General features: G+C 50.5%; 1 protein-coding gene across 2 annotated transcripts; it reads right to left on the bottom strand.

The window, feature by feature from the left end:
- Window positions 1-450: 450 nt before the first annotated feature.
- On the bottom strand, window positions 451-8,512 carry SERPINH1 (serpin family H member 1). 2 transcript variants are annotated; one of them, XM_065833730.2, is made up of 5 exons: window positions 8,358-8,512; window positions 4,453-5,066; window positions 4,158-4,256; window positions 3,005-3,237; window positions 451-2,835 (listed from the first exon to the last, which is right to left on the bottom strand). In XM_065833730.2, exons 2-5 carry the CDS (start codon window positions 5,033-5,035, stop codon window positions 2,533-2,535), a joined length of 1,218 nt encoding a protein of 405 aa, XP_065689802.1. In that variant the 5' UTR covers window positions 5,036-5,066; window positions 8,358-8,512; the 3' UTR covers window positions 451-2,532. The 2 variants fall into 2 exon arrangements, with proteins under 2 accessions (XP_065689802.1, XP_065689810.1); XM_065833738.2 differs by having other exon boundaries at window positions 4,453-5,069; window positions 8,358-8,505.
- Window positions 8,513-10,388: the final 1,876 nt, after the last annotated feature.

Below are 10,388 nucleotides of genomic sequence, written 5' to 3' on the forward strand. Positions count from 1 at the left end.
CATGCTTGAATGGGCAGCGGGTTAATCCTTTGCCAGTAGGGTCTGATGCTGCTGCATTTTCCAGGTGTAGCTGTGTGCTCGCTACAATCATTACAGGTTCTTCCAGCGTTTTTCCTTCTCTATTTCCCTCAGTTGGTTCCCAGCTGGGGAAGCCTTGGGTCATCGGGTCAGGAAACCTGGTCCATGTGGCCAACAGCTCAATTTTATTCCTATGCTGCCGTATTTTTTTTCAACAAACCATTTGCTGCTGTTAAATGTCAGAGCAGTGTAGGGCAGTAGGTCCTCTTACTAATGTCATGGGAATTCATGTGTATTTAGTGTCATTTTGGTCCATAATTAACCAGATTAAGGAAGGTGTATTTGGTTTAAGGATGGCAAGGAACCTCTAAGCTCTTTTAAGAGTATTTTATCTCCACCCAAACCCCTGCCAAGTGACTGTGGCCACCAGAGTTTCATTGAAAAAGTTTTATTGCAAAATTATACAACTGTCACTGTGTGGTACAAGAACAGACAATAAAAGCCACCAGACACCTGCATCCACATGATGCAAATTATTCACAAAATCAGTGTGTTCTTGCCTTGCCCACCCCTTTTACCCACCCCCCCCCTTAAAATCCTCCATAAAATACTACAGCGTGTGGGTCTCAGTGCGCTGATTCTGGGTAGTATCGAGCATACACACTGCGCTTTTGGCTTCTTGTACATTTGGGCACATCCTCACGGATTGTCTCCTACCTCCCAACACCGGTGGGGGAAAAAGCACCTGGAAATATGACCTAGCAAGAGGCTTTAAGGACAAGAATTGCCCATTTTGGCTGGCTTGGATTGGAATTAGGGCAGATGAGCTTTTCTGCAATTCTGTAACGTTGCAAACCTGGTAAAGGCATGGTCAGGGCAAATTCGGGAGCACACACTGCTGTATTTTTCCCTGTAGGAAACTCCTACTAAGAGACTTTGTAGTTGTAACTTAATAAATAAGTGGAAATAGTCCTGTGTGTGGTCTCAAAAAATGCAGTATCGGGCTTCGCAATCTGACGGGGAAAAACAAAAGCAGTGCAGTCGCTCTCCTTGATGGTTTTAAATAACTGGCACTTAAAATTGTGATGCACAATTTCTCTTGTTTCAATCATCTTGTCGGTACTTGCTTTGTGATGTCTTGGTGCGCAGCAAGACTCACCTGACACATGCCTCAGTGCTCATGGGATCATACCAGTTACTTAAGGTAGTAGTAACCTGATGATACCCCTTGAAGATAGGAAGAGCCTCCAAGTCTGTGAAACTTGCTGATGATCAGACATAAATACGAGTATAACTATAAATACCTTTGTTTTTCAGCCTGCCCTTATCCAAGTCAGCCAGCAAAGGGAGCTAAAGGATCATGGAGGAGAGGAGCTTCAGAAAAGGGTCATTAGGAAGTCAGGTAATGGCAGCTTTAAAGCTTTGGATTTAAACAAGGTCATCACAGTAAACTTGAGCCACCTCCGAGAAGCCAGCAGGGCCCCTTGGGCTGCTACTGGGTAACTGGGAGACCCTTCCCAGTGGTACCTGGTAACTGTCCCTTTCCCAGCCCTATATGCCAATGCAGAAGCACCAAGAGAAGTGGAGATTCTCTCCTTGCCTGGTGTGGGATGTTTAATTCCAGATGTTGGCCCAAAAGCTCCCTTGGTGATCCCCAGAGGTGTGGAACTCATTTCTGTCGTGAGTGTTCAAAGCACCTCAGGCTTCTGTTTCTAAAAGCCCATCTGCTCTTTGGCTTCTCTGCTAACACCATTAAGCCACTTAATTCTTTGTGAAGCGTTGAGCAAAGCTGCACTTGGCTTTGCAGTGAGCGTTCTTGCTAAAAAGCTGATGGTTGAAGCATCTAAAAGTCATCCAGATCAGGGTCAGGCAAGACAGAAGGGCACAGCTCCATACAGTCTCCATTCTTACATGCTGTGACGGTCCTCCTTTACTCCCAGGGCCCCAGAGTGGGCTGGACCACAGAATTTGGCCCTTCATGCTCTGTTATATACCACTGAACATAGAAGAGAGAAGCAAGGAACAACTGCAAAGCGACCAGAGCAGCTCTGGTGTGGTCCTGCATAGCATCGAAGAGGGAGAAAATGAAGCGGCAGAGTTAAATGTGCAGAAGCGTTGGAGATGGAAAGGTTGGAGGGCTCATGTCTTTGCAGGGCTGGTGGTAGCAGCAAGGGATTTAGCAGGAGGCTTAATTTTAGTGCGGGGAGGCATGAGGCATCAACCTGAATATCTCAACTGAGATGGTGCACACCAGTTCCCTTCCTCTCCTGGTGACTCTCTTGTGCCAGGTACCCCCGTTCCTCTCTGGAGGTGGGTTTGTGCAAGAAATTATTTGGGGGTGAGGTAAAGTGTATGCTGGTTTCTCATCACAATGCACCCTGGTCTGAATAGCACCCATAGTTCGAGAAGGATACAAAATAGTGTTTCCCCTTTTTTTGAAATCGCCCACTAAAAAAAAACCACACAAACCAAAGCTCTGGGAAAAAAACAAAACAAAACAAAAAAACTAACTAACTACAACTCATCACGCATCTTGTCTCCTTTGGGCCTCACGAGCCGGCCAATGAAGAGAATGGAGTTGGTTTTATTGTCCTTGATCATGAAGACGAAGGGGTGGTCAGCATAGAAGAGCTTGGGGTTCCTCATCTCCTCTCGGCCGTAGATGTCGGCATCATAGGGGTTCCCTTCCGTGTCCCATTCGAGAGCAGTCGCGTGGAAGACGTTAGACAGGTAAAGGTCTTTCTTACCAGAGATCTTTGACAGGTCGGCCTTGGTTTTGTCAATGGCTTCTGTCAGGCCCAGATCAGCCAAGTGTTTCTAGGAGGAGAAAAAGAGGTCAGCAACCCTTCCAGAGATGACACTGCAATCCTTTCCAGCTGTGGTTGGACCACCCACTGGAAAAAGGATGATGGGCACAGATAACCCATCATCTTCTCTCCCACCCCAACAAACTGTAAGGCCCAAATGTTTTAAGGCCCTTCTTTACCTGAAGGTCATGGCTGACTTCCAGGACAACTTTAGGCAGTGAGATGGCCACTGATCTCTTCTTCATCTTGCCAGCCCAGGTCTTCAGCTGCTCCCTGTTGAGCAGTTTCTCAACCCTCTCCAAGGGCTCCACGTGGTTTGGCATGATAAAAATCATGCTGGAGAGCTTGTGAGCTAGTGGCATCTCTACTACCTGGAGCTTCTCCGTCTCATCATCGTAGTAATTGTAGAGACCTTGAAATCAGAAGCAGCAAAGGGTGAAATGTGGAGCAGAGGCAAAGCTACATACAAACTTGTTGTGAATCCACAAGGGACAGCAAGGGAAGTGAGTCTGAACGCTGTTTTGGGGACTGGCCCAGTGTTTCCCCCTGGACCGGGTACTAGGGAGGCCAAACCTCGAATCCTGGGGACAGTTTTGGGCCCTCACACCAAGAAAGGCCTTGAGGTGCTGGAGCGAGTGGAGAGAAGGGAACGGAGCTGGTGAGGGGCTGGAGCACAAGTGTGATGGGAGCGGCCGAGGGACCTGGGGGGTTCAGCTGGAGAACAGGAGCTGAGGGGAGACCTTCTGATCTCTGAACTGCCTGAAAGGAGCTTGGAGCCAGGGGGGTCGGGCTCTGCTCCCCAGGAACAAGCGCCAGGAGCAGAGGAAACGGCCTCAAGTTGCGCCAGGGGAGGTTGAGGTTGGATGTGGGGAACAATTTCTTCCCCAAAGGGCTGTGGGGCATTGGAACAGGCTGCCCAGGGCAGTGCTGGAGTCACCATCCCTGGAGGGTTGGACAGACGGACATGAGGTTCTCAGGGACATGGGGTAGTGCCAGGGTTGGGATAGTGGTTGGACTCGATGATCTTGACTGTCTTTTTCAATGAAAATGATTCTATGCTCATTTGAGTTGGCAATAACTCAAAACTGCAGCTCTCATTTGTGTGACGAGCTGGGATTTATTCCTAACAGCCAAGCACCCCATAGTAACCATGGATTCTCTCTGCTCCCAGAGAGAAGGAATCAGCAGAAGCAGCACACCTGGCTTTGTTCTCGCTCACTTATTATCCATGAGACAAAACAATCTCGGAAGCAGTTGGAAAACTGGGTGATGGAGCAGCGGTGAAAGTAACTCTGGTTGGTCTTGATATAGGGCAGGAAGTTTGCAACTCACCTGTGCGATGCATCATGGGAACTCCCACGGTGTAGGAACGGGTCACCATGAAGCCACGGTTGTCCACCATCTTATGATGGAACCTCTCATCCCAGTGAGCTACAGGAGAGAGAAATTCAGCCTGTAAATAAAGGGAATGGGTGGTAATTTCGTGCCCAATTCCTAACTACTTGATCTGAAAACAGGCATATGTCCAGTGGACCTAGAATTTGTTCACCTTCCCATCTGGGCTGCTACAGATTGGCTCAGGTTGGGTTTTAGGTCACTTGTATTGAGAATGGGAGGTAGAACTTACGCTTGAAGAACATGGCATTGACAATGAGGGCTCCATCAGTTTTCTCAACGTCTTTCGTGACCTCTGGGAGTTTCCCATCCGTGGTCTGGGCTGCCCACTCGTTAATGGATTTCAGGGCACTCCTCTTGTCTCGGAAGTTGATCTTGGAGTGCTCGTAGTTGTAGTGTTTCTTGCTGTTCTTCACAAAGTCGTCGGCGAAGTTGATGGAGGCCGGGCCGTACAAGCGGTTGCCGATCTTCCAGGTGACGTTGCGGGCCGTGCTGTTGCTGACCTCGTTCAGGAGCTCGGACAACCCGCTGTGCAGGTAGTCATCATTCAATTTGTCCGCGCTGAGCACCGCTTTGGCTTGGGAGGCAGTTGCGGCCTTGCCGCCGAGAGACACCAGGCCGAGGGAAGAGGCCACGACCACAGGGGACAGCAGGATGTTCTCCATGTTCTTGTCTTTCGCCATGGCGTGGTAGAGGTTGAAGGCCAACGTTGTGCTGCGGTCAGCCAGCGTGGTGGCCTTGTCGCTCAGCTTTCTGTCCTCTGACGGCACGGCTGCGGCCAGGCCGCAGAGAGCAAGCACCAGAATAATCCACATGGCTTTAGCGGCACCCAACACCTCTGAGGACCTGCTGGGCAAGAAAAACTCAGCGTCAGCAAGATTAAAGCCCTTCCTGAAGCATTCAGAGACCCCAGGGGCTCCTCCAGCGAAACCCAAGTCCAGTGATAGCCAGAGCATCAACACTTCACTCAGGGTACAACCATCCCACGTCTGCGCTGGGCTTCCCCCTGAATCTTCAAGATTACAAAACTTCCTTTTTAAGCAATTTTACCGTATTACTATATGTTCATGTACAGTAAATCTTGTACAATATGGATGGTGAGAGCCTGGCCCAGGTTGGCCAGAGAGGTGGTGGATGAACCATCCCTGGAGACATCCCAGGCCAGGCTGGACGGGGCTCTGAGCAACCTGAGCTGGTGAAGATGTCCCTGCTCATGGCAGGGGTGCCACTGGGTGAGCTTTGAAGGTCCCAACCCAAACTATTCTATGATTCTATGACATGATTTAAGGAGGGACCAAGGAATGGAAGCAACAGGTATTTTTGTCCCTAGAGTAGCAGGTCAAACCTCTGCCCTGGTCAGGAGAGGCTAAAACTGGGATGTTAATGCTGTGCAAGGGCCACATAGCACAGTGCTGCCCATCAATTGTCTGTGTACGGCCGGGATCATCCTCTCTGGGCACCCAAATCCTGAGCCTTCCAGACACTAGATGGAGCACATGAGCTTCCACTGAGCAAAGTCGGAGGGGACCCTTGAGAAGATCCAGCCGTGTCTCGTCAGCTCTTAGTTTTGATTGCACAGCCATACTAGGGAAGTACAGGGCATAGGAAGGTGGTGGATCCCTCTCTTCCCCACCAAGAGCCCCCTCCCAGTACATTCACACATTAGGTAAATGCATTTCATTGCACCCATCCCCAATGAGGGCTCCAATCTACTAAATTCAACAAATCTGCAGACTGATCGGTCCAAAACACCGTGCCTGGAAGCTTTTTAGTGCTCAACCCGTTTGTCTCCGTGGCTAAAACCTGTCCCCAGACCTTCCGTCTCTCCTGACTTCATGCTGCTCACAGCAAACCTTCTTGACAGCAGATCCCCAGGGCTCACATTCCACCGTCACACCCAAATCCCAGCATTTCCACTGTGCCCAAGGCTACGGTAGAGTTTTGTTCCTTTATCCTCTCCTCCCACCCTGCTCTGGGTCAGCCTCAGAGGCTTCTCCTTGCATGCAGACACAAAAAACCAGGCTGCAACGGGGCGGTTTTAGGGTTAAAGCAAACAGGGCAGGAAGCGAAGGGCCGGCCGGGATTACATATGGAAGGAAACACGCACATCGCCTGGAGCAAAGCGACCGTGCAGATGTACCAGGGATTCTTTGCCAGAATGGGAATTAATGAGCTTTGGAGAGGGAAGAAATTTATAACCTAAAATCCTTTTGGGAGCAAGCCTTCCGTTTAAAGGAAGAGCGATCCCAGCTACAAATAGCAAAGATTTGTGTGACAGGCTCAAAACTGCCATTGATGCACTTTTAAGGTGCAGACAGCATTGGGTGGGGCAAGAATTTAAAATCTGAATTGGTCTGGGTTTTTTTCCTTCCCTTTTATTTCTAAAAATACCTTGAAACTCTTTCATAGTGAGGTCAACGTTTGCCTTTTTCATTCTGAAAGAAAACAGATAGAAGGAGTAGTTCTCTTGTGAGCAACGCTTACATCCTCAGCTCAAAAAAGGTTCGTTACTTCAAGAGACTGGTGAAAAATTTGGCTGGGCTGTGATGAGTGACGCATCCCGTGGCGGCGAGACGAGAGAAATTTGCCCATCCTTGGATTGTGGCTGAGATAATTGGTGAATTTATAACCCCGGGTGAAAATAAGAGGGAATTTAGGGGAAGGCATAGCTGGTAACATCCTCTCGTGTTCTTACGGCCCAGCCCTGCGAGGGGACGCCCCGTGCCAACGTGGCATCCCGCAGACCTCCTGGGGGCTGTCGGGACCCGCTCTCCCGGCAACATTTGGAGCTATCATCGCCCAAGACAACCAGCCAAAAGCTCGCACCCCCTCCGGAGCCACGCACCCCTTCCAGGACTGCATTTCACCAGGACAAAGCCGCAGGATGGAGGCAATACAGGCAAAAGGCCATGTCCATGTCAGCAGAAGGATGCAAGGCTTTGTTAAGCCAGGCAGAAGGACGGGGTTAGTCGGGCTTGGTGCAAGGAGGCTGTCATGAGAGCTTTGCCCCCACGCTGGGCCCGTGCCCAGGGTCCCGCAGGCTCCCAGGCTGGGCAGGAGCAGGAGGTTTTCTCCAGCCAGGGCTGCTCTGGGGCCACTTGGACCAAGTCGGTTCTTCTCTTATCCACATTTTCTCTTTCTTCACTCCCTGACCAGCTGGGCCACCTTGTCTTAGACCAGGCTTTTGAAAAAAGGTTGGACCTGATGATCCTTGAACTCCCTTCAAACCTGCTCTTCTAGAATTCTATGAAAGTTTCTCCTGGGTGCAAATATCACCTCTGGCAAACTGGAGGGGGAGGGCAAGCAGGGGAATGTTTTAAATGTCTGTTCTCCAAAACCAGAGTGGTGTGGGGCGGTGTGTGTCCAAATCATATCCGCAACCCATCCCTGATGCATTGTACTCCCTATGCAACTCTCTTTCCCCCCTGCAACCCCCTTTCCCCGATGCACCCCCTTTCCCACATTCAACTCCCCTTCCCTATGCACCCCCTTTCCCCCATGCACCCCTTTTTCCACATGCAACTCCCTTTCCCCATGCAACACCCCTATGCACCCCCTTTCCCCCATGCAACACCCCCATTCACCCCTTTTCCCCCATGCAACCCCCTTTCCTCCATGCAACCCTCTCATGCAACCCCCTTTTCACCCCATGCACACCTTTTCCCCATGCAACCCCCCCCATGCAACTCCCTTTCCCCATGCAACATCCCCATGCACCCCTTTTCCCCCATGCACCCCTTTTTCCACATGCAATTCCCTTTCCCCATGCAACATCCCCATGCACCCCTTTTCCCCCATGCACTCCTTTTTCCACATGTAATTCGCTTTCCCCATGCAACATCCCCATGCACCCCTTTTCCCCCATGCACCCCTTTTTCCACATGCAATTCCCTTTCCCCATGCAACATCCCCATGCACCCCTTTTCCCCCATGCAACCCCCTTTCCACCCATGCACCCCATTTCCCCCATGCACCCATTTTCCTCCATTGCAGTACTCCCCCCCCCCCCCGAACTTCTCTGCCCCATAGGGCCAGCGAGGAGAACGCAGGACCCCAAAATTAGACCCAGCCTTCCGCAATCTCAGCCTGGCACTGGTCCTACAAGCCCGGGGTGCCCCGTTCCCCCCACCCCGTTACCTGCAGCGGGGTGATGTGGGGCTGGGGTTCAGCTTTGCTCGGCTCCCCCTGTGCACCTCCCGGATCCGCGGAGGGGGTATATAAGGGGCCGGGGAGAAACTTCTGGAAAGTTGGGAAAAAAGCCTCTTAAAATCCGCCTTCGGGAGGGAGAGGAAGGGGAGGATCCGAACAAAAGCTCTCCCGGGCTCTCGCCAATGGCAGGGAGCGGGCCGGCCCTGCTGCTGCTGCGAGGGGGGGCGCCGGCAGGGTTCTGGGGGGGGACACGACGTATGGTCCCTCCTTGTGCTGGAGCTGCATCTCTGCTTGTCGCCAGCCGCGGTTGTGGGAGCGTTTCTCAAGCCAAAATGGGGCTTTTTTGCATTTTTACGGCGCTCTGGTTCATCGTATTTCCCTCCCCTCATCCTGACGCTTAAGTCTGCTGCTTGAAGTGGGTGATTTATTTTTTCTGTCATCTGTGAAGTCAAGGGTGATGCAAAGGGCCTCAGCCACAACCAGAGCAGTCACACACAGCGGATGCTTCACATCTGCACCTGGTTAAAGCCACATAGGATCATTTTTGTTGGAAAAGACCCTCAAGATCATCAAGTCCAAAACGTTAACCCAACATTGTCACTAAGTCATGGCCCTGAGAACCTCATCCTCGTGTCTGTCCAACCCTCCAGGGATGGTGACTCCAGCACTGCCCTGGGCAGCCTGTTCCAATGCCCCACAGCCCTTTGGGGAAGAAATTATTCATAATACCCAGTTTTGCCATCTGAAATGTCCCCCTGTTCAGAGACACCCAATAGAGCCTGCATTTGCTCTGCGGGAACCTGATGGCTGCGACATACAACTGGAAAACTCCCTTATATCACTGTATCCCACACAAACACTGGTTTTCCATCCATCTCCCTACCTGCGCTAACACCCACCTCTCTTTTTCCCCAGCAGCTGGGCTGATGGAGCGATGAACCTCCGACCCACCACATCTTCCACTCTTCCAAATCCCCCTCTGCATGGTCAGCATGAGATAAACAGGTCAGTTGGGGTCTATTCTTCATCGTAGTGACAAAATCCTCATGGCTGGCAAACTTACGTAGTTTAGCGAGGCATTACGGCAGCAAATACTCGCAGTAATGCTGAAGGGGTTAAGTGCTCACGCTGCCCGGTGCCAGACTGCCTGGCCCAGAGCGCTCGCAGCAAAGTATGTGCCATAGAGAAGTTTCTGCGCTGAGTCACGAGTATTGAACGCTGCTCGGGTTCAACTCTGTCACGTTTTAAGCCGGCATGAGATGTTTTTAATGGCAATCTGGGGTATAGTAATATTCTAGGTACCAGACAGTAATTTAACACCATCCTCATTGACGGTTACATCTTTCCACTGTCGGCTTCTCCGCACAGCATCAGTCCAAACATGAATGCGCCATCAAAAAGTGACATTTTTCTGCTGTCTAAACCATTCACATGATGGTGTGTGAGTAGATACTCCACACCTCAAAAAAGGGGAGGTCTTTGAGCCACCAGCTGCAATAAACCAGCTCCCCAGAACTCTAACAGCAAAACAAAATGTGCTTTTCTACGGTGCTTTCGCTCACCGCACGGTTTGCAGCAACAAGGCCTTGATAAGAGCGGTGGCAGATAACGGGAGGTTGGCTCTGGTCGCTGCGTCTGCTTCTGGCTGTGAGAAAAATCGTTCAGTTCATCTCTTCCCAAAAGCCTCTTTTTGTGGCCGAATTGATCCGTTTGCACAACAAGTTGCAGGGGAAAAGCGCCAAGGGGTCTCACACATTGCGCGACCTTTTGGGTGCCAAACATGAAGTCATTTCTGATGCTTGAAGGCCCATGCTTTTGTGTGATTTATTTTATATATATATATATATATATATATATATTTATTATTTTTCAGTGGCGCGTGTGTAGAAAGAAATACCTGAAAAAAACCCCAAACCAAACACATTTCCAGCTGACATGTTCTCTGGACATTTGGCATCCGAGAAGGTACCTTATGCTGAAGTTTTTAATTATAACTTTCCTAAATGACTCTAATGGCCT

Source organism: Patagioenas fasciata, chromosome 1 (assembly GCF_037038585.1).
Source record: "Patagioenas fasciata isolate bPatFas1 chromosome 1, bPatFas1.hap1, whole genome shotgun sequence".
In the NCBI taxonomy this organism is placed as follows: Eukaryota; Metazoa; Chordata; class Aves; order Columbiformes; family Columbidae; genus Patagioenas; species Patagioenas fasciata.